At 42.6% G+C, this 17,764-nt stretch overlaps 1 protein-coding gene across 2 annotated transcripts in view; it reads left to right on the forward strand.

Moving 5' to 3' along the window:
* The window catches only part of LOC138504310 (dual oxidase 1-like), a 1,064,761-nt gene that overhangs the window by 755,319 nt on the left and 291,678 nt on the right, over positions 1 to 17,764 (forward strand). For both annotated transcript variants that reach the window (XM_069624719.1, XM_069624718.1), the window contains exons 13-14: positions 1,920 to 2,095; positions 14,898 to 15,016. In XM_069624719.1, the coding sequence (XP_069480820.1) occupies positions 1,920 to 2,095; positions 14,898 to 15,016 (295 nt within the window). The remainder of the gene's footprint in view (positions 1 to 1,919; positions 2,096 to 14,897; positions 15,017 to 17,764) is intronic.

A 17,764-nucleotide genomic window follows, 5' to 3' on the forward strand; every position in this document is an offset into this window, starting at 1 on the left:
ATCATTGAAATCCAATGACAGGAAAGGCCTCATCTGACCATTTTCTTTTTTAGTCTTTCTGCAATGTGATAATACCTGCCCCTGCAAATGTTATGTTATGTGGAATTTGTATAGGGCCTACTGCCATTGGTATGGCCTTAAAGCGTTGTGGAAATGAACGCCCTTTGAAAGGCCGTGGTCCGAGATGCGAGATGTGAAGTAGGATTCTAAAATACATCTGTGCATTTTTTAGCCAGCACGGAATTAGGTAGGGAGTGGCTAGGTCCCTGGTAGCAGCCCCTGTAAATCAGAATAGTGGATGGGTGCTTTGACAGATATTCAGGAGAGTCAAGGAAACTGATTATGTGCACAGCTGGGCCGAAATATTTTGGGGAACTCGGCTGCATTCTATTGAAAATGGTGATGTGTGCTTGGGTGGGTGAGGTCGAGCAGTGATTGCTGCAGATGTATGCGGGTGGGTGGCTGTGCACAGGGAGTGATACAGCTATGCTCCATTGTGATGGAGTGACATACGTTCCAGTGAATCAAGGCTGATATCTAGTTACCACGAGGTCTTGCAGAGCACATCATAAGGCCTGAATGGATCCTTTCCATGCGGGCTAGGTACCACCTTGTTGTCTCATCGGGTGACTTATCGGGTGCCCCTTTATTCCTGTCTGGGAGAGATATTTCACCCAGGAGAAGTCAGTCATTATGCAGGAGGGAACAGCCAGATATTAAGTGCCTTTCGGAAAGCGAGGGGATCCTCTATGCGGCAGATGGTATATGGAATCGAGTTCCAAGTGGAGGGCGCTTGGACTGAGAAAGATGAATCCACTATTCTGGTTGATTTTGTGATGAATGACGAGGAGGTGAGCTATGCCGGATTTCAGGTTTCTGGTGTGTCTGTAGGGTGTGAGTTTCTATTGCAAATATTCTGGTCCTGTGTTGGTGAGAGCTCTGTGTGTGATGCACATTGCCTTGAAGGTGGATCATCACCCGATCGGCAGCCAGTAAGGACACAGAGGGCGGGTGTGATATGCTCTCTAGGGCCTAGGGCAAGAAGGAGCCTCGCTGCAGTGTTTTGTACCCGTTGCCATTTTCTAAGAAGTGATGCAGGGGCCCAAGGTATAGGACGTTAGCATAGTCTAAGCGTGAGAGGATGATAGCAACTGTTGCAATGATTCTGTGTGTGTAGGTCAGGTAGGGGAAGATGCATCAGAGCGTTTTTTGTCACTGAATTGATGTGACGTGATAGTGTACAGTCTGAGTCCATGGTGGATCCAAGATGTGTTTCTGTGTTGGAGATGGTGGGGGGCGGGCCTAGAGAGAGCGGCAACAGGGTGGTTTGGGGGAAGAGGGCAGTCTTCACACAGAGTATGACCTCAGCTTTTCCTTGGTTGAGAAGGAGATGGTTGGCAGTCATCCATGTTCAATTTCAGAATATTGAAGATGGTTTGGGTGTCATCTGCATAATTGTAGCAAGATAGGCTGTAGAATCTGATGGGTGCCAGTAGGTGGCTCAGGTAGAGGCTGAAGAGCAGCGAGGAGAGAGAGAGACGCCCTGAGGCACTCCGTGGACAACAGAGCCGGTAGTTGAGGAGAATGGAGGCATGTGTATTATTTGGGATCTGTTGGAGAGGAAGAAGCATATCCACTTCAGAGCTGCAGCCCTGATGCAGAGAGAACGGTGAAATAACTAAAGAAATGTAATAGAGACAAAATGTTAAATGAAATGAAAACCATGTTCTTTCTAAAGCCTTTGACTTATTACAATCTTTGACACTAGCGAGTTGTTTTACAATTAACCAAAACTGTATATTATTTTCACAACACAATACAGGAGATGTGTGTTATTAACAAATTACCACACTGTAGAGCTTCGATTCAGTTGTGCAATGTCCAGCATTGTCCTTCACTGGGTCTGGTTTTTCGAACAGGTTGTGGATGACTTGGCTGCACTCTACGGTCATGACATTTCTAAGTTGGAATTCCTTCCGGGAGCCATGTTGGAAAGCAACGGAGACCCAGGAGAACTGTTTAGCGCCATCATCCAGGACCAGCTGGAGCGTCTGCGAGATGGGGACCGGTTTTGGTTTGAGAACAATCGCAATCGGTGAGAAGTTTTGCATATAATGTCTGTACCCTTTTTATGTGGTGACACTTAAACCGAGTCACTTTAAATGCAGGAAAGAAAAATGCACCATTTTGAAATTACCCATTTGACAGTCACCATGCAAAGCGGGCATTCAGATAGGCAGTGGGAAACAGTGTCCAAGGTACAGCCATCATGTAAACCATATCTTGTTTTTTGGCTTAATTGTTTGACCACCTTCCTAATATTGTATTATATAGAGCCGAGAATTCACAATTTTCTTTTATTCTTAAAAGTAACCCATTTCCAACCCTCTAATAATCCCCAAAAACCTTTATTTGTAGCTCTTGCACTTCATTTTTTTAAGCAGGCGTAAACTATCCTCACCACTTTCCTAACAATTCATTCTTCCTAGATCACCAGTTGATATTATAAGTGATCTTAGATCGCCCATCAGGATATTTGATTAGGCTATCCTAGATCACTCATCAAGATGATGAAATATCCCAGATAACCCATCAGGATGTTTCATTAAGATATCCTAGATCACTCATCAAGATGATAAAATATCCTATATAACCCATCAGGATGTTTTATTAAGATATCCTAGATCACTCATCAAGATGATAAAATATCCTGGATAACCCATCAGGATTTTATGTTTTACGATATCCTAGATCACCCTTCCAGATTAAGAAATATGGTAGATCACCAATTGAGATTATAAGAATTCAGAGATCACCTTTCGGGATTATGAAATAGTCCCATCATTTTCAAATTATTTGGCCCTCATAACATATCGGAGAAGACCAGCTCTACTTGTGTGTTACCTAGGCTTCTGTTGTATCCCCATACATACCGTGCTTACATCTTACTTGTCAAGTACTGGGCACATATTGTCTCTAGGAAACCTTGCTGTAAATCTTGTACATTTCAGTTCTTCTAACATGACCACATATTCAATCATGATTTCGCTGTCTGCCCAGCTCCCAGATAGGGCAGACACACATTATAGGGGAGTCTCTTATATTAAGGTAGACTTTTTTCTATAGAGCATCAATGACTTGCCTCTATACGTACCAAATAAATGTATGGCCTTCCTGGTTTTTACCAGATTCAAGAATTCCCTCGGATATACATTTTTTTTTGTGCCCAGGTTGATTGCACACCATCCCAAACCAGATGTTCTATTGGGCCAAAAAGTTGCTTCTTTCTTCTTATCAGTATTCACCTTTAAAAGATTCTCAGCCCTGCATGTTTCAAGTGCCTTAAGTTGTCTCTGTAGCTCTATTGACCTTTGATCCTAATAAAGAACTATCCCCGGCATATACCAGGTTGTTTACCAGGGTTCTGTTATAATTGGTGCCAAAGTTTAAAATAACAGGCAAGATATGTGGGCAGCTTGGAAATTAGTGGATATTAAATATTGGAAACGTCAGGAGGGATCCTTAGTTGCAACCGTTGCTATGTAGATCTTACTAGTGTACATCCCTCAGTTTCCCGGTTACATACGGAGTACATGGAGTTGAATTAAATATGTTTAGAAGCAGAACAAGGACTTGATTTATCAGTTTTATGTGTTCCTGCCTTCTGTTCATGTTGTCCGCAATTAAGGTCATCTTTGAAACGCTGCTCCAGTAGCCATTCCTAAGAAATTCCACTTCCTGCAATGACCTCTTTTGTTTTGCTTTTTTCTTTAGGTTCCTCAGCCTGAACCACTCTTCCTGTGCCTCCAGCACACCCCAGACAACATCCATCTGCACACTCACCCACAGCACACTACCACCCTCCCCTCCAGGCTCCATTGACCTGCAGGACCCGCTAATGTCTCGTCCTCTACATTCTGGTTTCTCTTCCCTTATATCCAGCCACCCATATGCCCTTCCACATCAAACCTCGCCACCTTACCGCCTCCTCCTAGCCCCACTTGCATGCAATGCTAAACCTGGATACACCTGTGTGCGGTCCTCTGCCGGCCTGCTCATTGTGTCACACTTGTGTGTGTCCTTCACAGCGGTAGGGCAGCGGTGTGTATGCAGCCTTTGTTGCGGTATAATGACCTAACAAATGTATCTTCTCTCAATTCCTCAAAGTATTTTCCTCTCCCTAGTTTGAATTCTTTGGTTTTTAGCATGGGACACTAGTCTCATCGACATATATGCTATCACGCCATCGCAGACATTTAGTTAGTTTGTCAAATTCTTTATTCAGATTATGCACAATCCATACAAAAACATCACAATAAATAGTACATAAATGCACAATCGTATTCATGATAATGATTTCTATTTATATAGTGCTTCCACCACAGCGCGTCACATAGTACATTTACATATAATTATCACCCAAGCGAAGTTGGTACTCATTTATCAACCTCGTAAGGATGAAAGGCTGAGTTGGCCTTGCCGGCGTTCGAGCTTACAACAAGCAGATCAAACACGGATGGAAGCAGCCAGCACTCAACCAGCTGAGCTATTTTACCTGCTACTATTAATAACATCAATAGTGATAAGATTTGATACATTTGCAAGAGAATAATTCATACCCATGGAAAACATGGAGACAAATGATATCCATAAACATATGCGTATCAATTTATATGGATTACAATTTGGTTGAACTAATTACATTAGGGGAGATCGTCATAATGATAGTGGCGGTCGAGGAGCCAGAGCTGCCTCGGGCCTAGTTAGAGCCAAATGCCTGCCTCTGGCTCGGCTCATGCTCCTTTCTGAAAGAAGAGCCCAACTGGAGCAGAGCTAAGCAGGCACTCATCCTCCATTATGTTCACAGAGTAAATTAAAGTGACACTGAGCCCCCAGTCACAATTAAAAGAACTGCATTCAATCAACTACTTGTATAAAGGACTTTACATCTTGCCAGGAACTGTTTATTGGTGCAAAGCTAAAGATGCAATAGGAGTATGCGAGCTCTGAAAGCTGCACAATCGCAAACTGTGCAACCAGAAAACCAGGCTTCCACATTTGACCGATCTCTGCATTCCTGGGCAAATCACTCTACTCAAATGGGTCATATTTACTTTGACTGCCACTAATGGGATCACTTCGGAGTGATTCTGTTAAATATGCACTATACAAAAACCTGCACTTGTATAGAGTGTATTAAAGTTCAGTGGTTGCTCCAAATATAATACAAATATCACTGATTTACAGTGTACACACAGCAGCCTGAAGTATCACTTAACTTGCTCATTGCTCTGTCACATATGAGCCCTGTTTCTCTTCTAAAGTCAAAGTGACATAGGTGATGCACTACAATAATTGGTGGGCAAGAGGGTTTGCCTCTTTCATGTTCCTTTACTGTATAAGCAGCCTTCCGGGACAATTTCTTTTATTCTCAGCCCCCGGGCTATGGGCAGTGGCCATTGGACTCAAAGTACTATCCATTTTGTGAATGATACAGTGTGAGGAAATGCTGGTCTCTGGCGAGGGGCATTCTTGCGTAACCACGAGGCTTCCCAACTGCTACATCCCTTCAGCTTTTGTCTTCAAACTTCTACTATCCAGGACATGAGAGCGCTGTTTGTTGCTCACACGTGTGCCTGCTGAAACACCGAGGATCGCCCCCCTACGCCCCCCTTTAGAAGCTGTGCACACAAAAACAGCTCCAAGTCTGTATGAAATAATGACTACAAGTAGCTGACCTTTTCACTCAGTTTTGTTGTTGTGTGTCTAAGACTTGAAGTTACAAAACACAGGGGATTATATAGGCTGCCATTAATTTGCATTCTCGTACAAGTAGAGTTCCATTACAGAAGGTGAAAATAAAGTTACAATCACTCGTTTTGCTTAACATAATGTTTTATAAATTGGTCAGGTTAGTTGATATTATGAGCTGGTCAAAACTTTCACCTTTGTATAGAATGTGGTTATGAATACAATTCTTGCAATTTGTTTTTAGTAAATGGTATCTGCGCCATTATACAGTTTGGTCCGTTTCGAGCGCGTTACACATTTTTCAAAATCAAAATCAAAAATCTGTGTACTTTTAAGTCATCTTTATTGAACAGAATTATTTTAAATCCCTCAAACTGTAAACTAATACACATTTATATCGGCTAGACATGAGCAAATGTAGAGTAGTGTAGTGTCTATTCCTGCGGAAATAATGTAATGTCACCCTCATCAACTTTATTTTGGATGAATGCATCCATAACACATTACAACACCAATCTTAATCCACTTCAAAATACAGGTTTTATTTTTTACAGAAAATTACAGATAAAGAAAACACTATGTGCAAATTAAGAAGGCCAACTACGTATAAGTTAAAAACGCCTGAAGTCCTCAACACATTTCCACTAAAAACATTACAGGCACCAATAAGACAGCAGCAAACATAATAAAAAGAACAACATCATAGTGACAGCAGATGCATAATCATAGATCTGGTGTCAAAATAGGTGGTTGACTCTGCAGCTTTGACTGCCCTTGTTCTGCGCAACCAGGCCTGATTAAGGTAGGAGCCCTGGGCAAATGCGCCCAGATCTTCCTGAAGTCCACATAGATAGGGTAGAACAAAATCAAATGAACCAAATCCTCTTTCACCCCACAAAGACGCATGTGACTACCTCCCCACGCACATCTGCAAGTCCGTGCTGCTACGGGTAAAACATCCATCCTTGCTCTAGTGAGCTTAGCCCTGTGGGGCTGGTGACTCACAAAGAGAGATAGCTAGGCAGGCCGTCGCAGGGGCTTAGCGGTAAATAGGTCCTGACCTCTATGCTAGTGAGCATACTAATTTCCCTGTCATCTGATAGAAACCAATCAATTCTAGTTTTCACATTTCCTTTTGTGATATCAAGCGGATATACAGCTTCCTTAAGTGTCTCTAGCCCCAGCCTGGTACGTGTGCACCAACCAGTCGATCTGGCTCCAGTTACTATACATCAGCAAGCTGTGAATCAGAGCCCTTGTATTTTGTATTTTTCTTTTTGTATTTTATTTGGGATTTATATAGCGCTTTACTCCAAAGCGCTGTACACAACACACTCACGGTACAATAAATGTGAGTTGAAGAATATACAAAGTTTACATCATAAATGCAAAAGATGGTTTTTAAAGAGAAATACAAAATAATGAATAAGAAGTGACAGAACGAAGGGAAAGAGGAAGAGCATTCCAATGACGAGGGGCAAGCCAAGAGAAAGAACGAAATTGAGATTGGGCACAAGGAGAGCGTGGTACAGACAATAAAAATTGAAACTGAGAGCGAAGAAGAACGTGAAGGAAAATAAAAAGTGCTAAGAGATGAAAGATAGGAAATGGGCAAGACCATCGAGAGATTTAAAAACAATACAGAGGAGATTAAATTTGAGACGGGAATGAAAAGCCAACCATCTAAGTGAAGATAAAGGTAAATAAATACAATCATGAGGCATATGTAAGCATAATAGGTGGGATTATGCATTAAAAACAGACTTAAGTGGTTAAGCGTGAAGCACGAAGTCCAAAGAGTGTAGAAGAACAATAAAACAAGTGTGAGAAGAAAAGGGAAGAAACTAGAAGTTTATTAGCACCAAACGTAAGAAAATACCTAGATTTGCTAATAGAATATTGAAAAGCTGGAAGTGACAAGAGCGTGACATTATAGAAATGTGATGAGAAAAGGATGGGTCAGTGTCAAGATAAATGCCAAGATTACGGGCAGTACTAGAAACAGAAAGTAAAGCGGGAGGAAAGGAAATAGAAGTAGGAGGAGAGGGAGGAGGAATATATTATCAGGAAAAAAGAGGACTTCAGTCTTTGTAGCATTTAGCACAAGAAAGTGATCAGACATCCTCAAATTGATAGCTGGGACTTAAGCGGTCTTTGACTCAAGAGAGCCAACTATACCTACTCCAAGGTAAACAGATCCAATGATTTAAAACTCCTCAAGATATATTGATCATGGCCATCGTGCCGGTCTTCCCCGATGGTGTATAGGGAACAGAAATGATTTATCCAAGTGACTTTCAGAATATGTTGTTCCTGGGAGCTCACGAGTTCCAAGATCAAGCTCCTTCATATTGCTAGATACCAATGACCGAAACTTCCTAGAGTTATTTTGTCCTGTTGCTACCAAGAGCCTATCCTAGCTCTCCTCTGCTATCTCCCTAATGTCACTGTGCCATATCTTCCAAATCTTGTTAAGTCATTCCCCTTTTCAGTCCAAATAGTGTGCCAGAATAAAATCGGTCTTTCATGTGTCACGTCCGATATATGTAAGGCTGCCCTATTTCTACACGTGAAGTATAGCTCGACGATGACTGGGGAACATCTAAAGGTTTCCTTTAAAAAAAAATAAGTACTGTCATCTATATGGCGCTACTGCTACAGCCTTCTCTTTGTAGATGGTTACCATCTGGGTTGGTGAAGAATGCCCAGGGTTCTTAGCGAACATGAAAATTCCACCCATTGTCCACCTCATTTTAGTCCCCAGTTTGTGTAAGTGGTAACTCCAATTTAATGTATCGTTACATCTGAGACCAAAGTAGTCGAAACCTTTACAGATCTCAACCTGCAGCCCATCCAATTGGATTCTTGGTGCAGGCTTTGCTCTCGCAGAAAGGCACATTACTCGGCATTTGTTTGTGTTTATCTTTAGACCCTGTGATGAATCCGGCAGAGTCCTCACAAAGACCCTACCTGAAGTCTCCTCCCAGGTGGCCAGGGCAAGGCAGCCGCTTACTGATCCTGGTGGTGTTAGCCAGGAGGATTGCCTGAGAGGGGAAGGGGCCCAGGGGAAAAGGAGGACTCTGCTGGGTGAGATGCAGAGTTTGTCTTCCTTAAAGAAGGAAATATGGATACCAGAATATGCAATAGCTTGCTGTAAGAAAGAGCTTTTTATTCCCCAAGCTAACTATCGGAATGTGGGTGAAAACAATCGCAACTAGTTATGCAAAGGTGTAAGAAAAGCCCTTTTAAAGTCACTGGCATTCATAGAGATTAAAACTCCTATAACCTCCAGCGTAATATTACATATGCGTCTTTAAATAATAAGAATTTAGACTCCAAAAACATAATTCCTCTGTAAAGCCATCCTTTTCACTGATGCCTTGTACTGCTCCTTTAGGGAATATAATTAAGGGAATAAAAGATTGTGGTAGTGGTATTTCCATGAGAAAATATGAGTTGCACTTTGTGGACTTCAAGTCCCACAATGCCCACAGTACTGGGATGAAGAAGAGGGATACAGAGGCACAAGGCTGCAAATTGCAGCCTAATGGTGTTAATGACCCACATCTGAGAGAGACTGGGAGGATTACAAGGGTGTAGCAAATAAATGACCTATGCTGATTAGCCTTTGGTGTGGGCTACCCACCCTTATAACCACTCTTTTGGTTGTGTGAATGTAATTCAGTACATGATATTAAAGGTAAACGTCTCGCAGTCTTTTGTTTTCATAGATGGATATATCAAAAATAAACGTGTTTGATATATTTTATGAATTTTAATCAAATAAATTGTTTGCAGATGCAGATAGCTGCCAGTACATTCCGGACTTTCATTAGTCCTTCATCAGGGTAGTCTTATGTCATATGATTAATATGATATTGTCACACATGTATATATATGTATATATATATATATCCAGCTGTATTCGTATAGGTGAATATATAAAGCCAATATTATCCAACATGCCATTGAATGGCCATCATATAGTCTCAGCCAAGATACGATGAGGTTTAAACCATACCGGTGTACAATATTTATCCCAAAAGTGAAGTACAAAAGTAAAAAGAAAAGAAGAAAGAAAAGAAAAACCATGGCGTTTCAATCATAGTACAAGGCCCCCTCAGATGCAGGCCATAGAAAGTAGTAGCAGGAGGTGGCGCAGTCGCAGCACCTCCTCTTTGCAGCAGAAGCTGGAGGATAGCAGGGGCACTGGAACCACTGTCGTGTCACGAGCAGAAGCCGGTCCTGAGAGGGTCTCTGCCTCGAGACCCCTTGATTGCAGAGGTCGCGCAGCAGGAAGGGTGGGACTTGAAAGCTTTCCTTCTGAAGACTGAGGCTGCAGAGGTCACGTTGAGGGAAGCGTGAACTTTAAAAGCTTCCCCCAAAGTGAGTTGGGCTCTGGTGGCAGCGAGCACCGGCGAGCCCATTGAGTGAGGAACTCTCCTTTACTGACTGGCGTGGACCGCCAGGGACCAAGAAAAGCAGGTTGCCAGGCTGTGTACAGCAGCAGAAGCAGAAGACCCAGAGGCAGCAGAGTTAGCAGATGCGCACACCAGACTCGGTGAGTTCACTACTGTATTGTGACCCGAAGCGCTTGGTGATCACCCACTGGTCAAGTCTAGATACTTTGAATTTGAAACTAATATAAAAAGATTGAAGTGACAAAACCAGCATCATTTGGAAAGCCTGACATATATAAAGCAGAAAAATAATCAGTTTAAATATCAAGCTGACTTTAAGAGGTAGAGGTGGCAGAAAATGAACTGGACAAGCAGACCAGAAAGGTGTGATGTATTTATGTGGGTCCAAACAATTGCCAGCAACAAGGCAGGGAAATATTACAAGAAACCAATACAAACAACAATTGCCAATGCCAAAAGAGTATAATAACAAGGCAAATTAAAAACAACCAACATTGTCAAAGGCAAGAGAGGGCAATTCAGAATCTAAGTGTTTATAAATCGTATTGCCAGTGTGTGAGAATGATCCTGACAAAGACATTGTTGTTGACCCTAATGAACTATGGAAGTGTTCTGGGTTTATGAGAAGAAGTTGCTTTGAACTTTTTGATCACAAGTGGAAAGAGGAAAAACTTGTTGAACATTGTGAACTGTTGGTGGAAGTTCAAGTTCGAACAAAAGGAACTCTATTGGAACTTTTGTTCCAAGACAGAATTTCCTTATTCCTTTGAACGTTTGATTGGTATCCTCTTTGAATCTGGGGAATGGGAATTCACCTAGATTATAAGAAGAGACTGTTATCTGGTTGTGAATAGATCTGCTATTTCTGTTACATTCGAAGTGCCATACATGACCTTGTTAGGTTGGTGTATGTACAAGTGTGAGTGACAGAAACCTTTTGTTAGAGTGTTTCCTTTAGTTTATTTTGATAGGCAGGGAAACCTTTGTCCGGATAGGTATAGTGAGGTGTTTATTCAACCTTTTGGAGTTAATAAAATGGTATCTTTTGAAAAACCTTCACAAAGTTGTCTGCCTCACATTTCTGACCCCTCACAAACCCTATCTGTCATGTAAACCCTACACCCATCGACCAGTCAAGAGATATGGGGGTAGTTTCTATTAAAACCACATTGTCTACATAGCTAAGTACTGGAAGTCTTCTCCCCATACATCTTGGCACATCAGCCTCAAGGGAGAGCAAGAACTCTCTGACAGAGTAAGTGTACATATTAAATAGAATGGGGGCCAGGACACACTCATGGCACTCCCCTTTCCTGACCTGTATTTCCTCACTTAGCTCTCTTCCCATGCCGAAGTAAACCCTCACCCCAGAATTTTCATGGGGGGCCACAATTGCCTGTAGAAAAGATGTTGGTAAGCCCAGATCCTGCAGTGTTAGCCAAAGGAGGTTCCTATCAATATGGTCAAAAGCTGAACTCAGATCCATAAAGGCCACGTAGATAGGAGCCTCCAAGATCTTAACCTTGCCTACCTGGCAAGAATCAGGAACAAATGTGGGTCTTGGAAAATTGCGCTGGTACCTGGCCTAAAAGAATGTTTCTTGTCTGCAATGCTGTTATTTCCCTTGCCCCATGCCTCAAATCTTTTGAGAAGTAAGCCAGCAAAGAGTGTTGATGTTCCATCTAAAAGCGTCACTGGGCGATAGGCACTGGGATCACACAAATGTTCTTTTTTTAAAATAGGGACTATAATGCCCATATGCCAACTTGTAGGAAGGTCATCTCTGGCTATCAGGGCATTAATAAAAGAGGTATCCAAACATCCTGCTGACTCATGAAAATATCCTTTGGTACCCAATCTAGCCATGGGGACTTAAGCGATCTTTACCTCGAGAGAGCCAAATATAACTCCTCCAAGGCAAACAGGTCCAGTGATTTAAAACTCCCCAAGATATAATGATCTCACCCACCATGCCTTTCTTGCCCGATAGAGTATAGGGAACAGAAATGACCTAACCAATTGACTTCCAGGATATGTTGTTCCGGGAGCTTGCGAGTTCCCAGATCAAGTATCTTTGTATTCCTAGATACCAGTGACCAAAACTCCCTAGAGCTATTTTGTCCTGCTGCTGCCAAGAGCTTATCCCAGCTCTCCTCTGCTATCTCTCTGTGCTATATCTTCCAACATTGGGATACTAGGAATAGGTTTCCTGTTATGAGGGCAGGGCGGTAGAACATCAGGTATGGATTTGTGTTGTCTGGTGCAGGGAGGAGGATGTCACGTATTGGGTTTTTGTATTAGGGGTTGAGGATGCAGGAGGACAGGTATGTGTTTTGGGTTTGGGGGTGGAGACACAGATGACAGCGTATGCATCTTTTTCTAGCTTAGCTCACATTTGACTTTTGCCCCAAGCCTTGACTCATGGCTCGGCTTTACCCATGAATTCTTTAACTCCCCCACCTCTTGATAATAAGTACAGAGATAAAATGGCAAATATTTAAAGCCCGAAAGTAAAGCTGCAACATATGCAAAATCCAGAATTAAAAAAAACATCCGCAGAGCTCCCCATAATCCAACTGTAAATGATGATTTGCAGCCCAGAGGTGCCATGAACCTGCCTCCTAAATTGATGCTTCCATATTTGACCATGGCGGTTTGCCTTATATATCCTGCCTCGCTTTAGCACTTGGTGAGAACACTAAGCCTCTTTTATGTGAGTGTTTCAATCTCCATGCACCCCCAACACCATGTTAAGTTTTATTTTCTGGATTACTCTGTACACGTCAGCATATTTATAGGAAATCCGTTTGCATTTCAGTCTGCTTTTGTGGTTATATTTATGTTTACTTTTAAAATGAAGTGTACTAATTTTAAACAAAACAGTTACACTCTTTTACAACAATAACAACTCAACAGTATATCCCCGATTCATTCAAAAAAAGAAATACAATTATTTCCCCAAAAATAATTAGACACTTGGATTTAGAAGTGTGGAATCTATTCATGCCGTAGATCCAAAAATGTTCAGTTTTTATTGAAGTTATTGGCTTTGTCAAGTAATTGTTATTAATTCCATTGAAATTAGTGATTCTGTGTGATAATCTCCAATGAGGTGTCTCTGAGGTTTATCTGTGTGATAACATCTAATGAGGTGCCTCTGAGGTTTAACCGCTTCACTTCATCACTGATCCCGCTGAAATGCAGCACCCACAAGTACAGGGGGTGCGGCCAGGATGTGGCCGTCCATGCCCTGAGTATTGGATAGGGCTGGCACAGGGTACAGGCGGCCACATCCGGCACAGTAAAGTGCTTGGTATAAGATAACTAGTGATGCTGTGGGGACTACTCACAACATATGATGTCACTTCCTACGGTTCCACTAGGTCAATGGAAGTGCAATGCCTCTTCCTGTAATGTCCTTGGGTATTAAAGTCATGTGATGCCACGTCCTGTAGGGTCACTGAGCACCCTACATGGAATTGCACCAGAACATTTTGAAAACATGAGACAAATGCCCTGCTGAGCTCCAACACAAAGAGGCGAAGGAGAAGATTCCACTGACCTCCCCCAACAACAGTAAGTTGGCCGCCTGACCTTTCCACTCCCAACAGTGCAGTCGAATAGGAGGTGGTGAGTTTTCACACTATATTGAAATACGAAATTCCCAAATTACAATAACATTTATAACCTTTCAGCTCTGGCACACTCCTCCTTTTATCGCAGTGTCCGATGTTGAAGGCCTCTCCCTTTCCTTGATAGTGTCACCATGGTATGCCTTTGCGAACTGAAGGCCTGTCATTCTTATTCTTCCCATACCGTCCTGTTGTGATGAGGTAAGGATTGCGCCTTTCATAATTACCCAGCAGTTGCGTGGCGTTTGCTCGTAGAGATGATGTCTCGGTGGCTAGACGTGCTCTGCACTGGCTCCCCGTGGAGTCAAGATGTCTGTTTCGTCTCCTGGTTATCACTTAGAAATGTCGACAGGGTAAGATGCTGGTCTGTCTTCAGGATCTTCTGAAAGAAAAACCTGTACGCGAACCCTCAGATCAAGTAATACTGATCCGTTGGCTCTTCCTAGGTGCAGAACCTCGAATGCTTCCAGGGGGTCCTTTCAATACGTAGCCCCTAAAGTTTGAAATGGCTTTCCTCTGAACCTGAGGTGCCTAGATGTCCACTGAATTATTTAGGAAGAAACTTAAAACTCATCTGTTTACGTGATGCTTGTTTGAAGATCTCTGAAGACCTGTTTCTGGTTATGACGTCTCTTCTTTCTCTTTTCTATTGTCTTTTGTTTTTTGGTCGTTGCACCCTTAAGCTCACGGGTCCATGGTCTACGCGTTATAAATAATAAAAGTAAAGTAAAGTGAACGCCTTGGAAGGTTAGCTTTTCATACAAGCAATTGTACAACAGCACACTGTGTCATTCTGGCAAAAGGGTCACAGCATATGAAAAACAAGGGAAGCAAAGAAAAAGGAGTACATGCTTCCACAATTGGGGTCTGAGGCACTTGGTGAATGAGCACACGTTGGCTGAAACAAGCCAGGTCATTATTGGTAACCCTCCTGCAAAGTCATGATGTTCCCAACAGCCTTAGGGATGTTCCCATGCAGGTAACTCGTTTTCCTAATCAGATCTCTAATCACAGTTCTTAATGTCCACAGTTTCAAGCAAATCTGTTGTCCTGGGCTCTTTGTGGTAACTCTACCCTGATGTTTCCACCACAGGCTGTTCACAAAACAGGAAGTAGAAGTGATCAAGAACACCACCTTCCAGAAGGTCCTATTGGCGGTAACCTACGCACAGACTGAGGATGTTCAGCAGAACGTGTTCTCCTGGACCACAGGTGAGCCTTATCTTCATGGGATCGGAGTGGTGGAGAAGGGTGTTTGTGGTGGTTTCCACACTGAATGTGCAGACTGGGAATTGTGCCATGTGGAGTCGTGCTATGCATTTTGAAGCCATTCAACCTATTGTCACGGCTCGCTCCCTTCGCTCCCATTCCCGTCACTTGGGGGCATATTTTGGGGTTTTTTCCCTACTGGACATTTCCTCCGAACCTTATGCTACAGTGCTGTGATGAATTGGGAGCGCTAAAACCTTATTTTCCAAGTTACTTCCCTTCCGGATCCATTCCTGGTTTTTGGCAGCCAGCATGCTACTTTAATCTAATGACTATGCTTCCCAGAATGCCTGGCTCACTGCCTCACCTCCTCCCTTGCAGGACAAGGTTGGGTGGAGGATAGGCAACACCTGTGGCTGCAGGTGCAGCAGGCGGCACACCTGAGGGGTGTGCTTGTTAAGCAGCTTTAAAAGCCTCAGTTTAGTTCAGTCCAGCGCTGGTCATTGTTGCAGTGTTCCTGTTGTGACTGGTCCCTTGTTCCTAGCTTTTGTGCCTAGTTCCTAGTTCCTGTTTCTTGTTCCTCTGCCCTGGATTTCAGATTTATGTGCTTAATTGATTTCTGCTTTCTGGATTTCCCTTTCTGTCTTCCTATGTCTGCAGGCAGCCTTTCTCTGTGCTTTACCCTTTGATGCTGCCCAATTTGCCTGTGTTCTCTGTTTCTTTGATGCTGTCCTTTGCTACTGAAAAACTTGATGCATTAGTCTTTCCCTTTATTGATTTAGCTTCCTGCCTTTTCTCCTTGGATGGATGGGAAGGTTTCCTTTTGTGATATCATTGTCCCTGCTCCTGATCCTTACTTTCTATTGGGATCCATTCCATGTTTTCCATTGCACTTCTGCATTTATTTCCCATTGATTATTAGGTGTGGGGTGCTGTTGTAACTAGTCCCTGTGTGAATGCCTTTTGTTTTCCTCACTATTCTATTATCACAATTCCTACTTGCCCCTTGACTTGGGTCTTATGTATTTAGTTATCCTCCACCCATTGCTGTTATAGCCTCCTTGGTCCCTGTTTGATCAACTGGGTTCGTGGGTTTACTGACATTCAAGTGGTCTTTCCGGTCCTCGTGAGTACTGTTTCTAAGTTCCTTATTTAGTATCATCCAGAGTGTCAGCTCACAGATCCTGTCCTTGCTTGCCCTCTACGTGGGCTTAGTGCTGTCAGTATCTGTAATAGCATAGTGGGTAAGGAGTTTGCCGACTTTCCTTTCAGTCATAAGGAGGTTCTAAGTGCTTATCCCACATCCCTTTTCATATATTGGTATTATTGTTTCATTCTATTTGCACTCCTGGGTTTTAGTACACACGAGTCTTGGGTATTGTATGCACATTTCCCTTGCCATATTCATTGCCTCCTTCCTTTCTTAACAGAATGACCAGCCCTTATTCCCGTTTAAATATGGCCAGTTTAAGAAAGAAAGACAGCAAGGCCACTAACAAGTTTGTACAGAAAGCTTCCCTTACGTTTACCTGTGACAATCAAATCACTGATCCTGACTTAAATGAACTCCTTGTCACGAATGGGTATTTACGTGCAAAGTATTTCTCCCACAGGATGGACCATCGTACATTGCCTGATCCTAGTTCTGTCTTTAATTTTGATCCAGATTCTATGTCCGCACAAGCCTTAGCAGCGGAAAACAACACACTGCTAGATTTATTACACACGAGTACCTCTGTTGTTGAACCCAATGATTCCGGTTGTGCTTTATCTCAGATTGAACAGTTTCATGATTCAAACATAAAGAATGGAGGGGTTCCTTGCATATCTTCTGTTTTCAGCCCTCAGTCTACTGCTTACTCCTCTGCACAAGTACTTACTGTAGTCCCTAATGCCAAGAGGTCTGATGTCAGTAGTCTGCTTGAGGGAAACACAGACCAAGTCGGTAAAAGAGAGTATAGATCACAAAAATTGCAAGCAGTAAATGACAATGTACAATCAGTGCACATCCTGATGGCTAGGGCAGGATCCATCCCTGATGCCACCATGCCTTCCCCTGTGCCTACTGATAGGGATGTACAGTTAAGGCGGGGCATGCTAAAAGCTGAACTTGAGGAGTTAAAACAAGAATACATTACTTTACAAGAGGAGAATAAAACCTTACAGTCTTTTCTGAATACACCTCAAACTTTATCCGTTGATGAAGTGAATACTGTTCAGTCCCTGAGTGTGGAGATTTTTGTAGGTCATGATACTTGTCAATACGTAAAATCTATTGGGAGTGAAAGTCCTTTTTCTAGCAAAGCACTTATTCAGGGCACAGGTTCTGACAATTGTTCTACCGTTTGTCAGGAATTACTGTTAGCTGAAGATTTACAAGTCACTCCTTTACCTAAGATTTCCTGTGTAGCAGTTTGTCATAATTCTGAGCGTGAACACATACATGCTTCTGATTTCCAAACACAATCCACAATGGTGGCATACACAGAATCAGTCACTACTGTAGGCTTAGGTTCTGCCCTTGATCTAGCTGCTGAGACTGAAGTAGACATTCAAGCTGATGTGGAGAACGATGCTACCTCTGTGTTCGCTCCTCCTTCTGCCAATTATTGTCACAACGAACAGTCAAAGACAGTACAGAATTCTTGTTCTGATGGACTCATTCCACAGAATACTGAACCAAAGACCCGACAGGCGATTCCTGAACTGTTGATTGTTAATATGCCACTTTCAGAAGCTAAGACAGAGGAA

This window comes from Ambystoma mexicanum, chromosome 11, assembly GCF_040938575.1.
Source record: "Ambystoma mexicanum isolate Mex_15411 chromosome 11, UKY_AmexF1_1, whole genome shotgun sequence".
NCBI classification, from domain to species: domain Eukaryota; kingdom Metazoa; phylum Chordata; class Amphibia; order Caudata; family Ambystomatidae; genus Ambystoma; species Ambystoma mexicanum.